Below are 25,911 nucleotides of genomic sequence, written 5' to 3'. Positions count from 1 at the left end.
CCACCCATCACCACATCCCTTCTGCCCTCTCTGAGCTCACCTCTGCTATATGGTTGCCACATTAGCTAAACTCTTTGCACTGGATGCGACTGGGTCACCACACTGCTCAGCACTGTTGTGGATCCCATCCATGCAGCAGCACAACCCCTTGTGCCACTGGCAGGATCAAGCCTGTACTGATCTGGGATAGAGACCAACCAGCAAACTGGAGGTGAAAGGCTCTATTTCCCACTACCACTCTACGAGCCACCCTGCCACCCACACATTCACTAAGACAGGGGGATTTATTAGGTCCCTCTGACATGTCTAGCAGCACTTCCAACAGCATGATCAGAGACTGACAGCTGATTTTGAGTCTCCCCAGGAACAATCCTGGCATTAAAAGTTTAAGCTCACGCAGCATTTAGAAACCACATCAATCAGTGAAACCACACCAAAACACATTTGAGACAATTTTACTTCTGATGCCAGAGTGCAGGCTCTCTTTACAGGAATTTTTTTTTTAAAAAGACGTTTACTTTTGCTATTTTTTAATCACTTCATTTTAAAAAACAGGTTACTCCTGAAAGCCATTTTTTGAAATAAATTTACAAGCCAGCATAATTTTTTTCCTTGTAATCATTCCTTTAAACAAGGCAAACTTATCTGTTCCTGTCCTGAGCAGTCTCATGAACAGCGGACAGGGTATTAAGTAGTTAAATAATAATTAGAAGCTTGGTTCCAAGTACTTCAGCAGTGACTTCCTCCTGCCCCAGAGATATTAAATGAAGGTCCCCGGTAGCTATTCAGTTTGTGTAATTTCCTTATGATATTTATGTCCCTTGAGTAAGTGGCAAGTCAGTCTTTCTCGTAAGGTATAGGACTTGGTAAGTCTTGCAGGACGTGCTGGAAATCCAACTCATGCCTTACAAAAGAGGCTTTAAAGAGTATGCTTTGCCTTTAAAAAAATCTAGTAAATTTCACTGCAACAAATCACAGCTGTTGTCTCTTTTGCCCACTGTTCACAAGCTGCAAGAATGCACAGCACATTGACCACCATGTAGCCACCTACAGATTGAATAAAATTTCAGTTTTATATTGTACAATTGCTCAGATAAAGAAGGGACCTGAGTAAACCTTAGGGGCAGCCTTGCCATGCAAAGAGGAAGAGCTCTTATTTATTACTATTATACCACAGAACCATGGACACCCTCTCTTCAAAGCAGTCAGGTGCAGAAAGCAGTATGTGGTGGTGGTTGTATTTTTTTTCCACAATGCCATAAATTAGTAACTTAGATTTTGTCATTCAAATATAAATAAATAAATACTTTTTTTTAAAAAAAAAGGAAGAGTGAGACTCAGTCATAACATGCGAGAGAGTAAAACAGAACAATTAAAAATGACCAAAGCAAAACATAGGAAATGCAGATGAAAAGCCCAGATTCATTTTGGTTTGCAATAGATGCATTTTGGAAGCATTATTTATAAAGGTATGTCATATACCAAAAAAGGCACCACAGTATCTACAGAGCCAAATCCTTAAGAGTTTCTGTGGGATGCGAAGAAGGAAGGTAGCAGCCTTGATTAGAGTGTACAGTTGATCTTTCCCTCCTACCTCCCCCTCCCCCGCAATCTTAAACCTGTCCACTGCAAATCTGATCTTTCCATTTTATGTTTGGTTTCGCTGTCTCCACGGGAGGGGAGGGGGGGAAGAAGAGAAATGTAGGAGAAAAAAGGCAAATTTAAAAAAAACATTGGCAAGGGCAACATCATTCTGCAAGTGGAATATCTCAAATGATACTAAAAGAACCCTGAAATTGCTTAATTAGAAACAAAACACACACACACACCTTCTTTTCTGACCTTAATTGCATTTTTAAATACCATACTACAGTAATAACCTCAATTTAAACCAGCAGACGTCTAGAACCAAACAACACTAGGAACCACCAAAGAGTACTGGATGTAATAAAAGCATCAGAAATCCAAGCCAGCTATTGAAGGGATCATTACATCTGTTAGCTCTCAACTCTTTAAAAAAAATAAAATAAAATAAATAAACAAAACCATGATACCAGTACCTACTGAGTTTGCCAACCCATTGCTTTAAGGTGAGTGGGAGGTAGGGGATATTGGAATCTGTTTGCATGCCTCTACACATTATCTGCAGAGGAATAATTAAACAAATGAACAGGGAGTAGGGAAAAGAAAAACATTTTAAAACTTGTTTACTAATATTCTGTACATGAGATTCCTAAAGAATAACTTGTCCTCCTAGTTAACCTTGTCCTGGAATATATACAGGTTATTTGTTGCAGCTACTGCAATGATATTTTCTGAAGGATGCCAAGCTGTATGCAAGATCTTTTTGCTGAAGTCCAGACTGTCCACGCTAATTTCATCTTTCCTCCGTTTGCCCCCAACACACACTTTGCGGGGCTTGAGTATGGCCCGAGGTTTGCTGTTTTCCCTAGAAGCCTCCAGGGTTACATCACGCTTGGTGTTGCGGTCAAACATTCTGAAGAAATTGTTGTAGGAGCCCGTCATTATGACACTGTGAAGCAAGTGGAAAGAACAGATGAGAGTTAATTATGCCATATGAGGATGGCACAGCAGCTAGAGTTTAGGGCTTCTCAAGCTTCTGTGTCTTACTCTCCCTTCCCCAGTCTTGAGGCATCAGGTCAGATTCACTATCATTCTGGACAATAAGAGCATGATTAGGGACCATGTCACTCCTGAATTAGCCATAGTGGTTTGTGACAGATTGACCTCAAGATGGCAGCCTTCCTCCTTCCCCAAGGACTAGGAATGACTTTGGTAACTTTCCTTTGAGTTTTTAATTTTTTTTCATGCCTCTATTTATTGGGCTTGGATGAGTGAAAAGTCCATTGATAAAGGCTATTCTTGCAGGACTTCCAGCCAGCCAGCATCAGCAAGTTCTGGAGAACTCCATTCCTTTTATCAGACCAAAGATCTTTGGATATATTTAAATAAGCCCATACATCTCATCAAGTCTTTTTGCAGTACTTATTCAAGGAGAATTCCCATGGAAGTCAGTGAGTTCTTCCAGAGTACAGCCCGAGTAAGAATCTCATAGTTCGACATGAATTTTTTCTGACCTGTACTCTGAATTTCACCCATCATTAAAGGCAAAAAACCCCAACCTTTTAAACTACTGATGGGGCAAGGAGGCATTATTTGGACCCAGATTAGATATGGGATTTGGGCTCAAGGCCCAATTAATCCTGGGTTCATGTTTTGAGGGTGCTGAATTTGCATAAGATTTTGGCCCACAATTGCAGAAATCATACAAGATCAGGTAATCCTACTTGATTTCTGCCACCTTGAATGGTGTGACTAATGCAAGAATTTCTGCAATTTTGGGCCAAACTATATCATCATTTTCTTGAGCCAAAACCTCCACATGAACAACTGGTCTCCTGAGATTTCAACCACATCCAAACCAGAACCAGAAAGTTTGGATGATGTGGTACCAAAACTTCAGGCATAGATTCAGATAGAATGATTTGCATCTGACAGCACCGCCCCACCCCCAATGATGACTGAAATTTAGAGGAGTTTGAACATGTGGTTCTGGGTTAGGCCAATCTCTGTTTCTATCCATATATTTATGAAAAGAACTCCAAACTGTGCACCAGACATTCATGTCACCCACAAAGCGGTCAGTGAAAGAACTACAGAGCAGAAGGGAGAGAAGAGCCAATAGTATTATGCACATACTGGTTGTGGTTAAGATTGCGTTACATTTTGCACTTAACACAGGAATTCAAATTCTCTGCCATGTAAGAAAAATAAAGCATACCCTCCCAAACTGACAGCACATTTTGAGTGCAGAACGAATAATACAATGGGTGGTTTGGGGAACCGTCAGAGAAAAATCCCCTCTTATAATTCATGATGATGCATCTCACCTGTCAGACCCATTCCACACACATTCAAATTTATCGAAGATGCAGTCATTCTCATAGAGCGAGCACAGCTTGCTTCGGAGGTAATCGTGTACCTAACGGCAAAGACACAAGGCGGTGGAATGAAAACAAGACCGTGCTTTGTGGAAGTTCTGCTAGAGCCTGAAGTCACAGAGTCATAGACTTTAAGGTCAGAAGGGACCATCGTGATCGTCTAGTCTGACCTTCTGCACAATGCAGACCACAGAATCTCACCCACCCACCCACTACGGCAATGAACCCCTAACCTACGTCTGAGCTACTGAAGTCCTCAAATCATGGCTTAAAGACTTCAAGGTGCAGAGAATCTTCCAGCAAGTGACCCATGCCCCACACTGGAGAGGAAGGCAAAAAACCCCAGGGCCTCTGCCAATCTGCTCTGGAGGAAAATTCCTTCCCAACCCCAAATATGGTGATCAGCTAAACCCTGAGCATGTGGACAAGACTCACCTGCCAGACACCCAGGAAAGAATTCTCTGTAGTAACTCAGATCCCACCCCATCTAAGATCCCATCACAGGTCATTGGGCACATGTACCTCTAATAATCAAAGATCCAAAACGCATCAAAAAGCAGAGCCAGTTTGTCAGCATTGCACCTTCAACATCTACTCACTGCTTGTTAGTTCTGCATTTCACCTATATAGCCCAGTGCCTTACAAATGTGAGGTTTGTTCCTGCTGTAGTACTTAATAATATATCCTCAAACAAAGGCACTGATGGATATATTGACCGGTTCACTGTGTTCTCTAAATGGAGTTGGACGGAGTGTTTAAGTGTGTTCAGTTGTATATGCACTTTCAATCATTTTACAGTCTAGCCTATGAAAAATGAATGTTACCATTTCAAAGATGGCTCAAGTCCCCAGTGGGCTGAAGTACAGTGACAGGTCTGTGTTAAGGGACTCAGCATTGGAATTGTATCTGGTGCTGCAGGTCTGGATTAAGGAAGGTCTGCTGGGGCACTCTGTACAACACCTGTCCAAAATATGCCTGAAAATCAATTCCTCACCTTCACCAAATTAGTTTCACCAATCCATCCAAAATCATAAAAGGAAAAAAAAATCAAGGTTATAATTTATCAAGTCACTCAAGCTCATATTTTATAGATATGCTCCCATTGAAATCACAGGCAAAACTTCTGTGGGAGCAGGGGCAGGTTCTTATACTTTGTATGTTTACCCTAATCCTTTCGATCACGAACTTGTGCACCCATCACTGAAAGGTGAAATCTGGTCCTTTCCCATTTATTCCAAATCTCTACAACTGTTCCTATTTCGTTTTAAATGTCTCTTGCCCATCAGCCTTGAAGATGAAATACCTGGTATGTCTCAATAGGCCTGTTCTCCATGTTCAGGTCCCATACTTTGACGGTGAGATAGTCCCTGGTCATGATATACCTTCCACTGTGACTGAATTTAACATCAGAAATTGAGGAGATGATCTCAGAAAAAAATGATCTGTTACTTGGGTCTTCAGGCTCTTCAAAAACTGCAGAAGAGAAGAAAAACGGTGACATAAAACATGCTGTACGCTGAATCAATACGATCTTCGAGGAAGACTGGTCATGCAACACTGAGGCCCCAAATCAGGAAAGCATGTAAGCATGTGATTAACTTAAGTGCTTTCCTGAAGCAGGGCCTGGGCTAACATGGCCAGTTGGAATGTTCTAATGTGTCTGTTTGGACAGTATTTAGTGGCAAATCAGTGACTGTACCTGTATAGAAAGGATCGTAACAAAAGGATAGGAACATAGGAATTGCCATTCTACATCAGGCCTGAGGTTCATCTAACCCAGTAAACTGTTTCTGACAGTGGCCAGCACCTGGTGCCTCAGAGGAAGGTGCAAGAAATCCCATAATGGACATTTATTTAATTAACCAGCCCACAGGGTAAGTTTCTTCGGATATCGGTATCTGAATATGCAACATTAAAATATCGAGAGAAAGAAGGGAAATCTGAGCCAAACTCAGTTTTGTCCCTACTTTTTCCTAAGAACCCTTCAGCATTTGAGCCGGATCCTTCATGGTGCTGGGGACCCTAAACTCACATTGATGTTGGTGTCAGTGCAACACTAAAACCTTGCACATTTGGCTCTTTTTTGAGGTGAAACTTCATTTTTTCCCTTGAGTTCTGCCTCTTTACATCATGATAAGGAAAAGCTGGCATTGGTGTTCTGAGATCTTAGAGAGACCTTTTCAGCACAAAGGTCTAGCACCAAAATGCAATGACCAGTGAGACTGTCATGCTTTCTCACCATTTAATTTTGTCTGACAGTTTTAAACTATACAGTACAATCTTTAGTTGCATTTCATCATTCATGTGTAAGGCACCCTACAGTGCTATTCAGAGAGTCATTATAAATCATGCACTATAAAATATTAATTTCCTAAATTAAAATGCAGCATTACAAAATGAGGCATCACTTTGACTGCACAGCTGGAAGGAATCCAAAAGGTGGAGAACACCAGAACTGCAGGGCCAAAACTGGCTCTGCTATAAGCAGATGCAACTCGATTGGAGTCGGTGGAATTGCATCCCCATTTATACTGGATCTGGATTTGACATAAAGTAGACAAAATGCCCATATTTGAAGGATTTTAACCTGCATAGTTGAAGCTACTTCACCTTTAATAAGTGCAATGAGCAAGAAGGACCATAGGAGATCAATGTATCAACAATGCAACACTAGCCAAAAAACATAAAGCCTTACACACCATTCCTGCTTGCTGAAAATCAAAGTGATGAGCAACTGGAAGTCAATGTAAAATTTCATAGCTACTGCAAACATACAAATTAATCTTGTTACTCCCTGAATACATCACAATTTGTGCAGTTTACAAAGGAGACCAATGAAGTTCAGCAATTTGGGGCCCATTTATAAAATTAAAATTCTGAACGTCATCAGCAGGACATGTCTCTCTCAAAACCACCTGAACTGGTGGTCCTCATCTCATATGGACCCTTGTTGGCATCAAAGGAGGCTGAGGACTGAGTGGGCCATCTATCAGGTCTGATCCACCTCTACAGATGGTCACTACAGGTTAGGGTTGAGGCAGGGTGTCATGGTGCAAGTTTGTATTGCTGTTGCACGCGCTACCCTTGTGCCGTGGTTGAAGAGAGGACTCCAGTCTCCATCCAGTCCTTTTCACTAGCACTGAAATTCTTTTTATAAAAACCCCTCTACTGCTGTTCCATTGACAGCTGGGCTAACATTCAGACCCACCTTCTGTCTAGAAAATAAGTGGCTTACCCTGGCTGTTTCATGTACCACAAAAAGTGCTGCCAGAGACTGATTTTCAGAAGACCATACTGAGTGCAAACATTTGTTCAATGTTATTATCCCCTATCTGAGTGCTGGGCTGCGAGCTCCTGAGTTCTGGAGTAGGATCGGGGGAAAAAAATCACCTAAGTGCCAGAATAAATGATATCTCTACAAATCAGAAATGGCATAGCTCACAGCAGGATCCAAGTTGGGCTCCTTTAATCGTCAGCAGGAATTCTGCTGACCTGCAGGTTTTTAAAAATAAATTAAAAAAAAACCAACACCCAAACAACAACAGAAAATAAAAGATCTGAGCTGGTCTGCAGAGAGCTCATGTCTTCGGTGTAATAATTACGGGTTTGCTCGCATCAGGTGGGCTGACTTCATGAGGCTTTCTTTAATGGCTGCATCATTTCCATTCAGTGTGTACATACGTGTATGAGCTTGTGTCAAGACTGGAAGTGTTAAATCTATAGCACACAAGCAGGAGGAATTATTGCCGATGCTTCAGAACAGGGAAATGTCAAAAACTACAAACAGCAACAACGAAAAAGCCCTGGAATATCTGAAGAATACTATGAATGAATGGGAAATGCCAGCAAGAACAAGACAATGGTGGTGTTAAAAAATAACAAGGCAAAATTTTGATACATTTCACCAGGAACTGAATATTCCACAGGCTATTGTTCTTGGGAGTCAGATTCCCCCTCGCCTGAATGTCAAAATCTACTCCATTGCTTTTCCCCATGCTCTTTTTGTACAGGTTGTTATTATTACATTTGCCTTTTTCACTGCTCATCTTTTTAACCCAAATCTTCAACAGCCATTGTATATCCTGTGCCAATCTTGCCCTCATTCCAGAGGTCTGAAGTCAGATGAAAAGCTGCTACCAAGGGGAAAAGTGCTCTTCAGAGAAGCTCAAGGAAGTGACAGGTGTCTACTTCTCCTGAATGCCCTGACTGAGGGTCCCAGAAAATGGGGGCCTCAAAAGCAGGGAGGACCGTTACTTTTACAGATGTCTCCATCACCTTCCACCATGGGGCACATCCATGCTGAAGAATGAGGAAATGTGCATGTGGGGCAAAGGAAGTGTCCAGTCATGGCTACAAAAGAGGCCATAATTTCCAAATGTCTTGATTCAAGTATGGGCCAAATTCTTTTATGTAAAAGAAGTCCCTATGTCTGCAATGTTGAGACACTGTCACTTCTCAGATAGGCTAGAAAACCAGAACTGCAAGAAGCAGGAAAAGATTTAGAGATGGGCCTGAATGAAAATTCTGGGGCCAAAACACCCCTGAACTCTGGATCGTTGCTGAAATTCAGCCCATCTCCAGTAGGATCCCTTTGCAAGGCAGCTTCAAACCCACTACTTGGACTGAGGTTTACTCATCAATAAATAAGATCAGCACCAACAGAGGGCTTTGTTATGCTCTTTTCTCCATTTAAACTTTAATCACAATAAATAACCAATGCTGACTGGAAACGTAGAAGTTTATGAATCGCATGGTTACCAGAGACCACAGGAGGCCTCGCCACTCAGCACAGCCTCACAGTTTCTGATTCCATGCTGCCACAACAATTGGCTTCTTTGGTGATTCCATTGGCAACTACTAATTCAAGCCTGTCCCAGCATATTTGGTGCAATGTCACCCCTCAGTGCAGATGTAACAAGGAGTCCCATTGGAGACAACTGATTTTCATTCAGGTAAAAGATTTCATCACAGCCAGTAAAGACAGAGGAGAGGCAACATCTGGAAATGCTAAACATTTTCTGTGCTGTGAAAAGAAGCCAGGATGGTGCAAGAGACTGTTTCTTTTAAATAGACAGGGCAGATGCAGGGAAGGGGAAGGACTGGAACACACAGGCACAGTGAACACTGTGATGGCAGCAAATGGCATGTTTCTTCCATGATTGTTTGGGGGAGGGGAGGGGAGGAGAGTTAGTTAGGAGGGCATGTGAAGGCCACAGGGCAAGGAGAAGGTGGCAAGAGGGACAGGTGTGGAGTGAAACTTAGGAGAAAAGACTGAGGTGGAAGAGGAGGGGGACGGTTGACCCAAACGGCCAGTCATGATGGCACGGAAAGTCCTGTCAAAACTGTTTCTCCTCCTCTGGAGATTCTGCACAAGGGGCTAGTTAATTGTTTCCTTGAGGTCTTGTTGGCCTATTATTCTGTGCAACAGGAGCTCATTCTATATTATGTAGAGGGATTGGGAAAGGTTCACAGCTCAGGAAAGCAATACTGATTACTCATAGTATAATTCTGAAACAGCTAAGGGACCTCAATTCATGTTAAAATTCAAGGAAAAGGACGGCTCTCAGGGCCAGATTTTAAAGGTATTTAGGCCCCTAAAAATGCAGGTAGGTGCCTAGTGGGATTTTCAAAAGCACCTAAGGGCTGATTTACATGCCTTAACACATATAAGAAATACATTAGAGTGACAGTGGTTCAATACTGCACTCCCTAACTGCCAGCTGGAGAGGGCTGCTTAAGGCCTGGTCAGCGATCAGCTCAGCTCTCGTTTGAGCTGCATCTAAGACACTGCCCACATGAAGCCTTGTCTAAATGGGAAATACTGCTGGACGATTCCCTCCTTGGGGAAAATGATTGGGTGAGTCTCTATGGAGAAATTGTCAGATGCAGCTCTTTATGGGAGTGCACTGCCTCTCCACGGGAAAACTGTTGCCTTATGTCTCTCCAAAGGAAAATTGTCACCTGCTTTGCTTTACAGGAAAATTGCCAGTTTTGTCCCATTATGATTGAAATTGTCAATCATGTCTCTATATGAGGGGAAAATATCAGTTGTCTCTCTGTAGGGCAGAAATATCAGCCTAGAAGAGAGATTAACAAATCTCCATACAATTTCCCATCCCTTAATACACTTCCTAGAAGGCTGAGGCCATACATTGTTCTCACTGTGCCTTTTCTACTTGGCATCCAGCTTTCGCAGTATTTCAGATTCATTAGGATGCCACAGTCCAGCTTTTGTAACACCATCAGCACTGCATAAGATGTATGAGTTATCCACCATGCACAGACCAGTCAAGGCGAGTCTGACTGGAAAGGAAATGCAGACAAAGCACATAATTGCTCTGTGAAGTCTGGGTAATCACAGAAACATAGAAGATTAGGGATTGAAGAGACCTCAGGAGGTCATATAGTCCAACCCCCTGCTCAAAGCAGGACCAACCCCAACTAAATCATCCCAGCCAGGACTTTGTCTTATAGGGCCATATAGTCTCCTACATGGGCTACTCACAGTTTCCTTTGCACTCTTCCCTTGAGGGGCTCATGGATGCCCTACCACTCACTCACATAGAAATACTGTCCTAGTGCTCCCAGTGGCTCCCTGGTGATCCATATGGTACTTGTGGGCCTGTGCGCCAATCTCCTCTGATTCCTTGGCAGAAGAGACTCTGAAGAGTTTCTCTCTCAAGCCCAAGGATCTTTCATCCTGCTAATGGTAAAACTTCCCTAGGTAAGGAGTTCTTAGAGTAAAGGGAACAGTTCATTTTATCAGTCTGGGTTGCTGATAAGTTTAACTAGTCTACCTCTGTATTAGCCCCTGTGGGAGTGCATGGACGAGATGCTGCTGATTGTAGCAAATAAAGCGTGCAGAATGAGTAGGACCTTTCTTGGGAGGGAAGAAGTCATGAAGAGAGGACAGGGTTCAGTCTGTGAAGGCTTTAAGAGCACTAATGCTGGAAACGTAAGAGCTGATGCACACTGTGAAAAACCTGGACAAACCCTCAACAGAAAGCCTCATACAAAGAGGAAAATGATACAAAGCAGATTTTGATCCCTTTGAGTTCCTGGTACTGTAGGGCAAGTACTTACAAGCCACCATGCGTCCCACCAGGTGATCATGAGAGGTCTGATCAGAGTTAGTGCATTCATTCCATGGTGCGCTTACTATGCCGAGAATATTTTAACTCCACCATCAAAGGTATTTCAACAGCTAAACATTCATATAGAGTCTGAGGCCATTAAAAGTGGAAAAGTTAAGAAGGGAGGCCAGGTGGATTTCTCCACCCTTTGCAGCTGTGAACATTTCAGGAGGGATGGAAATGGATGGATATACACGCATGTGCGCACGCGTGCACACACACACACTCTCGCCATTGAAATAAACTTCCCTCTTCTTCCACTGCCAGTGCACTAGGCATTCCAGTCACCAGTTGTATTGGATGTGGCAAGGAGTTTTTCACTCAAATGACTCAGTGACTTCTGCACTACCCTTAGTGTCCAAGTATCCACAGTTTGATAAACTGGTTCAGTCTCTCCTGCTTTCTCTCCCACCCCGCAACCTTCACTTCTCTCTGTCTCTCGTGTCAACAATTTAAAGTCATACAGCAGAAAGGATGAGACCAGCAGCATTAAGCAATCTGATAGTGGAAAGGACTTTGAGGCAATCAGTCTGAATCCTACTTGAGTGGGCAAATCATATAATATAGTTATTACCCACTGAGCTTTCCAAAGGGCGGTATTGAGAGTGTCCCTGCTAAACAGCATAGTGGGGTTTAATTGACAGTTATGTTTAAACACAGGTCTATATTCAGCTGGGTTAGAAACAGCAAGGTTATCCACAAGGGGATGGCTAAAGGTATCCACAGGATAGCATGCAGGGTGTCATCCTTGCAAGGTCTTCCATGAATGCTCTTGCTACAATGTACAGAACCCATTATAATTAAGGCTAAGGTTTAACAATGAGTATTTTTAGTAGAAGTCATGGACAGGTCACAGGCAGTAAACAAAAATTCACAGCCCATGATCAGTCCATGACTTGTACTATATACCCCTGACTAAATCTTGGTCTGGAGGGGGGGCTCTGGTGGCACCGTGGGTTCACTGGGGAGTGGGGCAGCCCAGGGGTGCCACTCATACTCCGGGGTGGTCCAGGGACGCTGTTGGTGCAGGGGGTGGCAACGCGCAGACTAGGACTACTGCTGCTGGTGTTGGGGAGGGAGAAAGTGGCGCATGGCTTGGGACCACCATGGGAGGGGGACGCGGCCCAGGACCTTCGCTGGTGCGGGGGAGGAAGTGGCGTGCAGCCTGAGACTGCCACTGCTGCTCAGAAGGAGGGCGGGGGGGGGGGGGAAGCATGTCCTGAGACCACGGCTGCTGCTCGGGGGAGGTGAGGGGTGGCACAGAATCTGTGACAGACTCGAAGCCTTAATTATAATTTACATGGCGGCAGCACCCTAAATGTGCTAGGCATTGTATACACACACACAGGGAGACACAATGCGGTCTTATTTTCCTCTCACACCATTATAACGCCATTGACTTTGTGGGAGTTTACTCCTGGCTCGCCCCAATGTAAGTGTGAAGAAAATAAGGCTGAGTAGGATAGAGGCTGTGAGACCTGGTAGTACTTGCTGCAAACAGCTGGAATCAGGAGAGCCTTGTGTTCTCATATGAAAAATCCACTCACTGTTCGGCCTCAGGCAAGTAATTTGAATCTCAGCTCACCTGTAAAGCTAGGGAATATACACGACCCCATTGAAAACCAGATGTCACAGCAGAGCAGAGTTTTCATGGACAAATTACCCCTCTGCTCCTCCCCTTTCTTCATAAACAAAGTCAAATTTCAGTCAAAGCACAAAATTCAACAAAGATAATACAGACAGCATTAACATAATACATAAGGAGACTAATTCTCCTTTATCCTGGAAAATAAACTTTACAGTCTGGTCCAGCCCTGAAATAGGCATGCGAGACCCAGGTATGTCCTGGCCACAGAACTAGACAGCAAGAACTCCTGAACGCTGACCCCAGTTGACCATGGACAAGACACTTAACCTTTCTACCTCACTTTCCTGCTCCGCAAGACAAGCATAACACCACTTACTTCTTTCTCTCTCTCTCCCGCTCCCCGCCCCCGTGAGGCGGGGAGAGAGAGAGAGAGAGAGAGAGAGAGAGAGAGAAGATTAATAAGGTAATTTTGGTAACATACTTGGAGGAAGAAATGCACCAGTGCTAATTACGATTGCAATATGTAGTTAACCAGGACCAAGTGAAGCAAATTCATCTGCAACCTAGGGTCACTGAAAAGTGTACCGTTTCAGCCACAGCCCTGAGGCCAGGGCAGGGCCACTTTTTCTAAAGGGGAGCTCTCCCCGTAGTACACGGGATGGTCGACAAGCACACTTCTCCTTTAGTAAGGTGCAGTCCCTCCCCTCGGATGCCCCGACAGCTCTGCTTGGCACTGTGGCGGAGCAGGAGGAGTATGGCCTGCCCTTCCCCCACTCTTTTTGGAGTGGTTTGCATCTTTAGAGGCTCTATGAGGGAGCTCAGGAGACCAGCAAGATTATGAAGTTGCAGGAGTAAGAAAAGTGCACCCTAGTCCTCTTACCCACTGGCACAGAGATGTGGCCCTTGACCTGTCTTGTACAAACATGGCTACAGGTACAATGCATCACAAATTGCAAATCACAAATGACATTGCCACCTGCAGTGATGTGCTGCTCAGAGGGAAATAGTTCTGTTCCACCATATGCAGTAACTGTTCCCAGTACAAGCAATGCGGATTTCTTCACTGAGATTTACATTCACATTTAAAGGAAATGGAGTTTGCTATCTATTCAGCATTACCTGGGTTGGGCTCAGACAGCCCTGTGGAAAGGGAAAAGAAGGGCAAGTTCACGGAATGGTGAAAAGCTTCTTTTTTGGCTTTAAGCAGCAATAACCGCACTTCAGCTACCTCCAAGAACCGAGAATGAAACTCCTTCCAGGTGCTATTTGTGATCCTTGCCACAGCCCTACACATGCTCAGCCAGGGTACAGCTCTGTATAAAAGGTGGACCCACAGAGTGGCATCAAATTCTGATGGAGGAGTATCAGCTCAGAAACTAATAAGCCTCAGAGTCTTCCTGAAAACCCAGTCACATGACTCCAGTGTGAAAACAGGTGTAATGAATAAAAAAGGTAAATGAGTGATGGAGTTGGCTGGGGGTGGGCAGAGTTAGTTTTGCTTCTTAGATGGAAGCTTGCAAGGGGTTTTTCTATGTGCTGCAGAAGCAGACACTGGCTGCTGAGCTCAAAGAGAGGATTTCTTGGGAGCTCTTCAGCTAATTCCATGTTACATAACAAATCTATTTTCTTTTTCACTGAGTGGTATTCCCTCTCCATCCATATTTCTTCCCAAAACACGGGGGGAGGGGGGAAATCTATTTAAATGCTGAGCGTTTCTCTGCTTTTAATACAAATGAATCCTCACTGGCATCTCCTCCATCAATTCTGAGGACAAAGTAAAAATCTCAGAGATAGTAGGAACTATTGCAAGTGTAATGCCAGTTGATGGAACTTTTGACATTAGATGGACCAAGATGTAGAGTCCAGAACAGGATAGAGATACACATCCAAACTTCCCCAAGGTACAGCAGAGTTTGGAACTGGGAACTTTAGTGGACAGAGATGGGATCAGCTGCAAAGATCATTTCCAACTCCCAATTCCAAATCTTTATAGATGTTTGGAGGTCTGGTTTTAGTTTGGACCCCATGAGAAATGTAGTGAATGATCATGGACTCTCGGTGAAGGCTTTTACTCAGATCTTTACTAACTTGTTTACTTATAAAACTCAAACAAAAGATTAACGTTACCCAGATCTTCCTGGTGCCAGGTCTGTGAATTCTTAAGATCAATTATTGATTAATGTAGGGCAGGTGCTTTCTTTCAACTGGGAAGAAAAATGTAACCAGAAGCACAAGTTACACTTCTAGTCCTCTTGAAAGGAAATGTTATTGGTGATTAGATCAGGAGAACAAGGATCTTGGATTCCATTTCTACTAACTTTCTGGGTAACCTTGGGCAAGTTACTTGACCTCTCTACGCATTCGTTTATCCACATACAATACCATTGTGAGGTAGGTAAGTGAGTCTTAATTAATACTGAAATATCCAGATAGTAGGCTTTATATATATATGTAAGGTAGTATTCTCTCCTTCATGCACAAAGGCAACTACAAGCTACCTTGCATGGAAAGAGGTAGTGGCTTAACAGAGCTTTGACTACAAACAGCAAGTATGCTGTAAAAATAGAAACACATATGTTAAAGCTGACCCTAGGCAGTGTGTTGCACCCAAATACTTATCAAAAGGTTAATAGCTATGACTGGATGTACACTGATATGGTCTGCATTTTGATTACACATGGGCAGTTATTAAATATCTCCTTTAGAGAATTCATCTCCAAAAGCCATTGTTGCTTTTTCATTTTGAACTTTGATGAACTGTCTCAATTCCGACTCTCACATCTGCTGAGCTACAATTGACTGAAGACCGATGTTTCTGAAGGATAGAGGAAAATCAATATGAAATGTCAAGGGAGAGGTCAAATTGAACTGGTTTTTGCAGTTGACTTGTATTCGCGCTGAGGACTAGAAGGACATTTCAGCAACGGAACAAAGGAGGGTTTCTGCTGCTGAAAAGTCAAGAAACTGAATTTTGTTTGCTTCTTAATTGTATTAGGAATCTCAGGTGGGAGCTGATCCCACAGGATAGTGAGACAGCGCAAAGAAACAGTGGAATTTAGGGAAACTGCTGTTCAAAAACTTAAGCCCTCCATATAGAAATACAGTTTTCTTCCCAATCTGCTTTTTTTTAAACCTAACAATATGTTGTAGATATGCGGCTATAATCATGCTATAGCAAGATCAAAAGCATTAGTTTGCACTGTCTGGATCTAGTTTATTAGGGTTAGCATTCAATGGCACCAAGTCTGTGCAATTTGTTCTTGCAATAATATTCTGACATCTTGGATGCTAGAAATCTCCTGAGATTCTTGTAAGATATGGAACTGGAAAATAGGCCCCCCTCAGAACCAAAACTACAGAGATAGCTGATTCAGATCTAGATTTTCAAAGAGGTTTGAATTCCAACTTATGGCCTGTCTCCAATAACAGTTTTGTTGTGCTTTATTAGTCAATGACAGCACACGTGAGCTTCTCAGGCCACTAAGAATTACAGTACAATATTAACCTGCTTTACGTTGTCTTCCAACAACAATAAACCACAAAACACTTGTTTTTAGATTCCTATAACCCTTTAAAAGTTTTGCATCCACAGATGTTAGAATAGCCTTTAGGATATGTGAATTCAAAAGGCCTAATATATAAATCCAAGATGCTCTAAAAGGTGATGAATTCTAATCACCAGAAACTGGGTAGGATATTGGCAGATATGATCTGAGCAACAGAATGCATATTAAATCTAATGAAAGAAGATATGTGCACTTACAACTTCCAGTCTAATCCTTCTGAGGATACTAGGAAAGGATGCTGATCCTTTGAAATCTCTCTAAACTTATTAATAAAAGAGATGCCACAACATATAAGCATTATGGGTCTATAGTACATAGTATGGGTCTATAATATACGTTTGGAGTGGTGTGAAAACTGCAAAAACATATTTGCAAAAATTCTTGTGGATAAAACACACCGATTTGCTTCGGTAGTGTTCATGACTCCTTATATTTCCATATCGGCCCCTTATACTTCCATATCCACAAACATCCCAGTCAGCAAGTTTTTAATTAATTGTGGGAATTGAAAACTAGCCAGATATATATTTTGAGTGTCCTTCGACCAGAAATGCTCCCCTGTCCATTTCGAAAAGCTCCAATTGTTTGCACAATAGCAATAACGACAGATTATAAATGTTTGCAGAGAATAAAATTGTAGGGCATCCAGTCCAGGAAGAAGAAAAACCATCATGACAGTCAGGTGACCAATCATAGAGCATGAATAACCAACCCTGAATCTATTGTGCTAACTCTTCTCTTAAATGTAAACTCCTTTAGGCAGGGACTGTATTTGTTATATGTTCGTACAGTGCCTTGCGCAGTAGGGCCCTGTCCCTTAAGACAGTGGTCCCTTAAGACTGGGCCACCGCTTGTTCAGCCGATTGCGGCTCCCACAGGAAGCAGCACAGGCTGAGGGATGTGCTGGCCGCCCTTCCTGCAGCCCCCATTGGCCTGGAGCAGCGAACCACGGCAAGTGGGAGCCATGATCAGCCGAACCTGCGGACGCGGCAGGTAAACAAACCAGCCCGGCCTGCCAGGGGCTTTCGCTGAACAAGCGGCGACCCAAGTTTGAGAACCACTGCCCTAAGACACTACCACAATACAAACAACAACCAAGTGTGTACCGATCCATTTGAAAACAAACTATTCGCTCACACAAACTATTCATTGAACAATAGTTAATAATGAACACATTCCTAACAGTCTCATAGACTTTAAGGCCAGAAGGGACCATTGTGATGACCTAGTCTGACTTCTTGCACAGCACAGTCACAACTTGTTTGTAAATAAACGGTGAACAGAGAACCAGCATCAATTAGCTGGATACATTATTAGCAATGAATAATTCCACCAGCTCTGCTGAGGTGAAATGTGGCCCCTGAAATCTGAGATTAGAGAAAAAGATGGGCTATAAGAAAATAAGAATGGCCATACTGGGTCAGCCCAAAGGTCCATCTAGACCAGTATCCTGTCTTCTGACAGTGGCCAATGCCAGGTGCCCCAGAGGAATGAATGGAACAGGAAATCATCAAGTGATCCATTCCCTGTTGCTCATTCCCAGCTTCTGGCAAACAGAGGCTAGGGATACCATCCCTGCCCATCCTGGCTAATCGTCATTGATGAACCTATCCTCCATTAATTGATCTAGTTCTTTTTTGAACCCTTTATAGTCTTGGCCTTCAAAACATCCTCTGGCAAAGAATTCCACAGGGTGACTGTGCGTTGGGTAAAGAAATACTTGCTTTTGTTTGTATAAACTCTCACGGTCCAGGGCATAACCAACCATTAACTTGGGCGGAGGGGAGCTAGGAACAAATTTCCCATGGGATCTGCTTATTCCAAATTGTTCACTACAGGGTTTGTTTTTCTTGCTGTTTTGCACCACGTTTTGAGTCAGCATACTGGCCTCATTGGACAAGAGGTCTGAACTAGATCAGGACGAGTAACAGATTTTTGGTTAACTGGCAATTTCAAAAAGTCTAAAAAAAATCATTTTGGGTTGGACTAACATTTTGTTTGGATTCTGACCACTTTTAAATGCCACTGAATTTTTAGAAACAAAACAAAATATAAATTAAAAAAAAAAGTAATTTCAAACTGCATTTTTTTTGAAACTTTTATTTTTTTGGTACTTTTCCCTAAAAGAAAAATTCAGTGAAATTTGTCATCAATTAACAAAACATTTCAATGTTGCCAAATCTGCGTTTTGTTCTAGAAAAAGATTTGGCCAAATTTTTTGTGTCCAGCTCTCATCTGAACCAGTATAGCAATTTCTACGTTCCCAGATATATGGGATTGATAAACATTGCACCCTAGGGCCTCAATGCAATAAATCTGATGCAATACTGTCAAAGCAGCACAAATAATTTTTTACAGCCTACCATCTGTTCCCTCACTACTCCCAAAGTCTGCAGCGCTGGGTTTCAGCGAGAGGGCCTTCTTGCTTGCAGAGCTGCCAAAGATATGCATGATGCTGGAGCAAGAAAGTGCAGGACTGGAGAAAGATGTGGATTTTGTTCCCTCTGGTTTGGGCATTCATTTCATATCAACCACAACAAAAGCAAAGACATCAGTACTGAGGGAAGGGATGAGTATATGACCTCACCACTTCTCTACAAAGGCCAGAAAGACCCAATGAAATGATCATTCTTCACTTTACCCTATGAAAAGCAGTGTTGGGAAAATACCACAGTGAGAAGCGACCTGACCTGAAGCCCGTTTCTGAACACCCAGACTGGAATCTGAATTTTCAAATGGCTCCTAGTTTTATAGCAGGTTGAAACAGACCCCTCAAATGCAAACTCTCCAGAACTTTGGGGAATTTGAAGGTTGCATCTGAGACTGAATTCTGAGCCTGGTTCAAAACCGTCCCATTCGCATTTAACCAAATTTTTTATTTCTTTCATTGGGTTTTTTGCGGCTTTTTAGCTGGCATTTACTGACCTGGCGCCACTGAACCCTAGGTCTGGTAGAAATGAGATCCTATAATCAGAGTTCTCCTTCCTTTATTTACTCTCTCTCCTCCCCCCCTGCCCATCACAAAACACCCCTATGCCACAACCTTGGTGAGGTGCTGGAAGTACTCACATTTGGAGTGTCGGTCACAAAGGGCAGATGCCCGCATGTCACATAGCCTTATTGTCCCTTTGCTGCTACTGTACACAAAGGTGTTGCAGTGGTGTGGATGGAATTCTGCCGCAGTGATCACCTCCGTTAGCTCCTCCATGTTGGCTGGCTTTATATCTACGATATCTGAAACAGGCAAGTCAAGGAAAAACAAACAGCAGGAGCCAGTGCTGTCAACAGGCAGCCCCGGTGGTTATTAATCACTTCTGGCTTTCTTTACTATGCATCGTTTAACTGGAGCACTGTTTTTTGACAGCGAGTATGAAGACAGTGTTCAAATCTTTGCTGTTTTAATCTTGAGTGATAAAGTTCTGCACCAGGAACTCTCAGCAAAGCCTTGTATTCTAGCTCTAGAAGAGATTTTCTGTTCTCTTTCTTTGTATTTCTGAATGGCTGTGGCTCCATGTTAGATCATATGTAAATAAGCAGCACTTGGGTGCTATGCTAATACGCACGTCATCATCTGAAGATCTCAATGGCATCATTATCCATTTTACAGATGGGAAAACTGAGGCTCAGAGAAGCAAAGTGACTTGCATCAGGTCTCACCATGAGTGCCAGGTCTACAGTAATCGGTCTACAGCAGTGGTTCCAACCAGGGGTATGCGTATCCCTGGGGATACACAGAGGTTTTCCAGGGGGGTACATCAACTCATTTAGATATTTGCCTTTTTACAACAGGCTACATAAAAAGCACTAGCGGAGTCAGGACAAACTACAATTTCATACAAACAATGACCTGTTTATACTGCTCTATATACTATACGCTGAAATGTAAGTACAATATTTTCATTCCAATTGATTTACTTTATAATTATATGGTACAAATGAGAAAACAAGCAATTTTTCAGTAATAGTGTTCTGTGACACTTTTGTATTTTTACGTCTGATTTTGTAAGCAAGTAATTTTTAAGCGAGGTGAAACATGGAGTGAACTCAAGACAAATCAGAGTCCTGAAAGGGAGACAGTAATCTGGAAAAGTTGAGAGCCACTAGTCTACAGTATTGATCTAACCAGTAAAACATACTCCTCCTCTCTAGGCAGATTCAACCAGGCAAGTAATACCTTGGCTGCTTTGATCCCTACAGTTGCTTCCTTATTTCTTTACCACTTGGCAAACATTTTCTTTTAGCATATGTTTGTTCTGTGCTGTATTGTACCACATATTGTACCTGCTCATGGCCTTAGAATTTAAGCTGTTTAGGGCCAGGACAATATTTACCCAAAACATTTTAGCACTAGGTACCCTTGATGGTGCGTATAAATTACGTAACAATAAGGGATCAAGAATACCAGTACATACATTCCCACCCCTCTTACACATATTCAGAATGCAGTGAGATACTGCTTCCAAAAGCACTGTTCTCAAGAGACACATGGTGTTACTGGAAATAAAACAGATCAAGAACTATGTCTGGATTTTCAAAATAGCCTAAAGGAGTTAGATGCCCAAATCCCTTTGCATTCAATGCAAGTTAGGCATCTCACTCCCTTAGACTCCTTTAAAAATCTCAGCCTATGTTAACTGTCTTTAGTGTGAATCTGGCTTTGACTGACATTGTTCTTCACGTCTCATCATTCAAATGAGGTCAATGAACACACAGATTGAAAGAAACTAATGCACTAAAGACAAATCCCATCTTGTGTTACATTATCTATTTACCTAGAGACTGCAGCTGCTTGTAACACACACTGTATTGCCCCCTCTGTTCAAAAAAACCGCAAGATTCGACTCTGGCAAATTTGTCATGGGGCAGAATAAACAGCTCTTATTACAGTTGCTGGAAAAAGAAAATAACCCCATGTGATGTAACAATGCAAGAAAAACAAAACATGACTAACAGAAAACGATTGCTGTAACAGGAAGATTTTTCATCTCAAGAAGGTTCTGCAAGTTTAGACTTAGTAAAATCCTGGACTAAAATTAAATCATCCTGACATTCAAGTTGAGCTTGAAATATCTGTAGTCAGACACACCAGATGGAGGGAGTCAGAAAGGAACCACGTCAATCACAAAGAGCCTCCTAGTGGTACAGATGAGCCTTTGATGATTGTCTCTATCAATCCGGCCCTGACACTGACTTAGTGGTCACTGGTGGCAAGCGGCCTTAGATTTCACAGTCCAATCAAAATACCCAGCATGGGACAATTTACTGACTGTGCGGGGGGAGAGGGGGATTGCACCATTACTTTCATCACCCCATGGAAAGCAAATTAAGGTCCTGCTGTTAACAGCAAATTTCCAGAGAGAGGGAGAGGAGGGAAAAAAATAAATCAGATGAGAACTTCACAGGCCTGTGGGGATTACATCAAAACCTGACTGCAAGAAAAGTCCTTTCCTCAGTGCAGCATGGTGGGTGGGAGGGTTTAGAGAGAGGGCATTTTTCCCTTTGGGGGAAAAAAATGGGTGAATGTTGTGCTCAGAGACAGGAAGTGCCAATAGCACTGGCTATAACCAGGTATATCTCAGTCAGGTACTCTGCCATCCATCCTCAGCTCTGCCAACGCACTTCAGTACTAATCTGTAATACTTCTACCGTTAGACTCTTTTGGAATGAAGGATGGTCATGAGGTTAAAGTACAAACTAGGAATCAAGAGAAATCTCAGCTCAGCTACAGATTTCCTGTGGTACTATTATTTGCATTTCAATAGAATGGGGATGTCACCTTCTCTCTCCGTGTCTCAGTCTCCTTGTCTGTGAAATCAGAATACTTTGCTCTTTGTCAACTACTTTTCATGTACAAAGTGCTTTATATGAAGGCAAATATTAGTACTTCCACTGTACAGATGGGGCAGCTGAGACAGAGAGAGGCAAACTGACTTGCACATGGTCATGCAGCAGTTCAGTGGCAGAACTGGAATTATAACACCAGCCAGTGCCCTATGCCCTGGATTGCACAAAGGGGATTGTAATACTTAGCGTCCTCACCGACTGTAGTGAGGTTAGATTTCGTAACGTTTGTGAAGCACCACGATAGTCCAAGATGAAAAGTGATATCGAAACACATGTATCAGAGGGGTAGCCGTGTTTGCTGCTTTTACAGATGCAGACTAAGAGTCCTGTGGCACCTTACAGACTAACATTCTAGTTAGTCTATAAGGTGCCACAGGACTCTTTGCTGCTTTTATAGAAACACATGGTATTATCATATTTCTGAACCCTCTCGCAGCTTTGCCAACGTCCTTCAGTTCCGATTTCCAACAACCCTTGCTATTACAGCCCTGGTCCCTACTAAGCAGTGCCTTCGAATCATATCAAATTGCACAATGGCTTTGTGATGTGCACAAAATCAGAACTGGAATGAGACCCCCCCCCCCAACTCATTTTCACTTATGACTTAAGTAGGATTTGAGCTTAGGTCTCTAGTGGTGAAAAGCTAGCGTGTTAATCCTGTGCATGCTGTTACCTCCAGGGATTTTTAGACCTTCTTAAACTGCACTGTACTTTGTGGAACGGGACATGGTGCATCACTAAGTCTGCTTTTTTAAACTAAACAATTTCTCTGTTTTTTTAAGAACATACAGCGACTGAGTTTTGAGACTGGCAGTTGTTGGAGCAGCTCCAAAAACAATTGTTACTGAGAGGCCAGCAGTATTAAAAACTATTTTAAAGTGCTGAGGGCCCAACTGAAGTCAATGGGGTTATGTCAGTAACTGAGAGAAGAGATTGGCCCTGGAAATCTGCTGGCAAACTAAACTTTGTGGAGTAGTGTAATGTAACGAGGGGCCTAACATACCCAACAAAGAGCTCAGATTGCTCCAGATCAAATGGAAAACCAAGTACTGGGTTGCCAGAACACATCACAGGGTTTGGGGGTAGGGGTCTGGTTGGGTTGAGCTCCTTGCTCAGGGTGTTCCAACCTGGTGTAACTTATCGACTCCTGAAGGGGAGGCATTGGATCTGGGGATAGCTTTAGGTTGCAACAGGCCATTAAAGTTTACAAATGGGTCCTGATCCCAGGAAAGTTGAGAACCACTGCTCTAGGGGGCTAACTTTAGACAAGTAAAAAGCCAACCCCATGAGTTATGTAAAAGATAAAAATAAAAGCAGTTTAAAAGCCAGTTCCAAGACTGTGCAGACTCCACGACAGTAACGCATGATTGCAAACTGAGATAACAAGGAGATGTCAATAGCCCTCCATAATCTACTAGTCACCCATTGACATTATTTTCTCACAATGACGACTGTTTGATTAAATGGAAATTGTTGTGAAAAATCTGTTTTCATTGACATTTGGGTGGAGAGAGAGATAGAACTGAAATCTGGAAATGTTTTGTTTTCCAGCGAAAACTTTGATTTTATTGAGATTTTACACAGGGGAAAATAATAATTTCCCAACCAACCCTACAATTTACTAAATTATCATCTTTTCCTTTCTTTAGGATTAAACCCCCCAAATCTTTATTCACCCAATCCTAAAGTGCTGCTGGTTTGTCTCATCTCACCACGACTCCTTGCTGTAACCTGTAAGATTATTCCCACCACACTAGTTCTTCTGCATAGTGGGAATCTTTATGCAATGTTTTGATTCATTATTTTCTCTTCTCTCGTGAAACCTCCGCACAGTTTTCCCAGATGGTGATAGAAGTCTTGTTCCAAAGGCAACGGCTTTATCTCCATTTCTTCCTCAGAGTGGATGACCACAGCTAAGCAGGCTCTCCTCAGTGTGGGAGACCTGAATTTCTGAGGAGTCTTTTGCTTTGGCCAGTGCCTCTCAAGGAGGCCTTGTAGATGATGTGCTTTGGGCTTGGAGAGGTGGCCATGAGTATCACTTGCTAGGTGTCCAGTGGAGATTTGCTCAATGGCCTGTGAAGCCATGAAAGAACCCACCTGCCTACCCTAAAGGCCCAAGGCGGAAGGATATTCAAGGAAAACTCTACTCATTTTCCAGAGCTCAAGTATCAGGCATGCCCAGGATATATAGAGCCCGCAGCATCATTTTTAGAGCCACTTTCATGACTACAAGTACCCTTCAAAGATATCTTTTGAAACCTATCACAGATCTGTGCACTGAAGACCATATGAAACTAGAGGACGGAGCGTTCACCAGGAAAAAACCCATTGTGGAATGAATAAATGTGGGATCCTTAAGACTGTCTTACCAGCTTTCAATTAGGATTCAAGAATGGGAAGGGAAAACCCCAGGCATGCTCATATATCTAAGTGGGGTACGCACACCACCAAAACCAAACAATAAAATGAAAAAACCCAACTGCAAAATTTTCTACTTGTTTCCTAAAGAAAGAATCATTGTAATTGCTCTTCTCCACCCTTTTAGGAGTGTCAGCTCCATGACCAAGCACTGTCCCTGGAGCTGACTTCAGAAATAAGGATATGTGGCATCCAAAGCACTGTGATCAGGAAGAATTCTAGGAAGCCGCTTTCAGGGGATGGGATGGGATGTGTCACATGCTGCCATGCTGTACTAATGACTCACTGACATCTCAGAAGGACTGCTTCACTTATGAAATGCCAGTTCAGTACAGATCAGTGAATGCAATCTCCCTGGCAGAATGCATGGGAATTCAGCACAGAACAAGAAGTCTCCTGCTAAAGTCCTGCCTGCAAATTTCCCAGGGAACTTTTTCTGGATGGATCAGAGACATGTGGGTAGTTGAGAATGAACAGATCAACTGCAACAAGAAAGATGGGATAATGGTAGGGAAGAGAGCAAGGCATCCACACTGCCAACCAAACAGCCACCTTCATTATCCAAATTTCTTTGGCTCTTCACAGCTCTGAACAGAAGCAATGATCTCTGCATATGACAAGAGTCCATTATCCAAAGGACTAACCTTCCCCTTACTGGTCTGAACTGCTGCTTTTGTGATGGAGCTATAACCCTATAGACTGTGTTCCGGCAAGACTTATTAAGCTAAGCAGAATGCCAAGGAGAACTCGGATGGCTACAAGAATTATTAGTGGTGATACATCAAGGGGCACTCTTTTCTCTTGGTCAGGACTGTACCAATACACCAGCATGGTGCTAAGGTGCAATTTGCTGCTGGAGATACCTTGTTTGAATGAGATATACCACTGAGTTCCTGGTGAGTTGTGTCAATTAAAATTCTCCTGGCACTTTAGGAACAGTAGACTATCAGCACTGGTATCTTGACTAAATTTGGCTGGGACAACTATATTCTGTCCATCTGAATTCTCTGTAGCTGTGTCTCAATATGGCACTTGGCACTTTCAGTTCTAAACCATAATATACAGTTGCCGCATGCAGTTCAAACACAAGCACTTTCCACCCCAGAGTGGCTGAATTTCAGCGCTTGCCAAAATGATCCCCAGCTGGTAAAGTTTGCTGTGTGCTTTGGGGATTTCTCAGTGGAAAGCACTATACAAGTATCAGTGATTATCATCATCCCTGTTGTTATTATTTCTGATGTGGCTGTTATAAGGGTGACTGGCCCGGTCTCATTTGTATGTCTGCAACCGGCAACCTGTCACACACTACAGTTTATAATGAAAACTACACTATTAATATTTCCTCTCCTTATTTCCCCCAAGGCATCTGTCTTCTAAATCACCTAAGGAAATTCCCCTCC

General features: G+C 42.7%; 1 protein-coding gene across 1 annotated transcript in view; it reads right to left on the bottom strand.

Annotated features, from left to right (window-relative positions):
- Window positions 1–452: 452 nt before the first annotated feature.
- The window catches only part of PPP2R2B (protein phosphatase 2 regulatory subunit Bbeta), a 156,414-nt gene continuing 130,955 nt past the window's right edge, over window positions 453–25,911 (bottom strand). Inside the window, exons 6-9 of the mRNA XM_045028591.1 lie at window positions 19,319–19,483; window positions 5,266–5,435; window positions 3,912–4,003; window positions 453–2,533 (exon numbers count right to left, since the gene is read on the bottom strand). Of these exons, the coding sequence (XP_044884526.1) occupies window positions 2,254–2,533; window positions 3,912–4,003; window positions 5,266–5,435; window positions 19,319–19,483 (707 nt within the window). The 3' untranslated portion in view covers window positions 453–2,253. The remainder of the gene's footprint in view (window positions 2,534–3,911; window positions 4,004–5,265; window positions 5,436–19,318; window positions 19,484–25,911) is intronic.

This window comes from Mauremys mutica, chromosome 8 (assembly GCF_020497125.1).
Source record: "Mauremys mutica isolate MM-2020 ecotype Southern chromosome 8, ASM2049712v1, whole genome shotgun sequence".
NCBI classification, from domain to species: domain Eukaryota; kingdom Metazoa; phylum Chordata; order Testudines; family Geoemydidae; genus Mauremys; species Mauremys mutica.
This window is presented reverse-complemented; position numbering and strand designations above follow the sequence as displayed.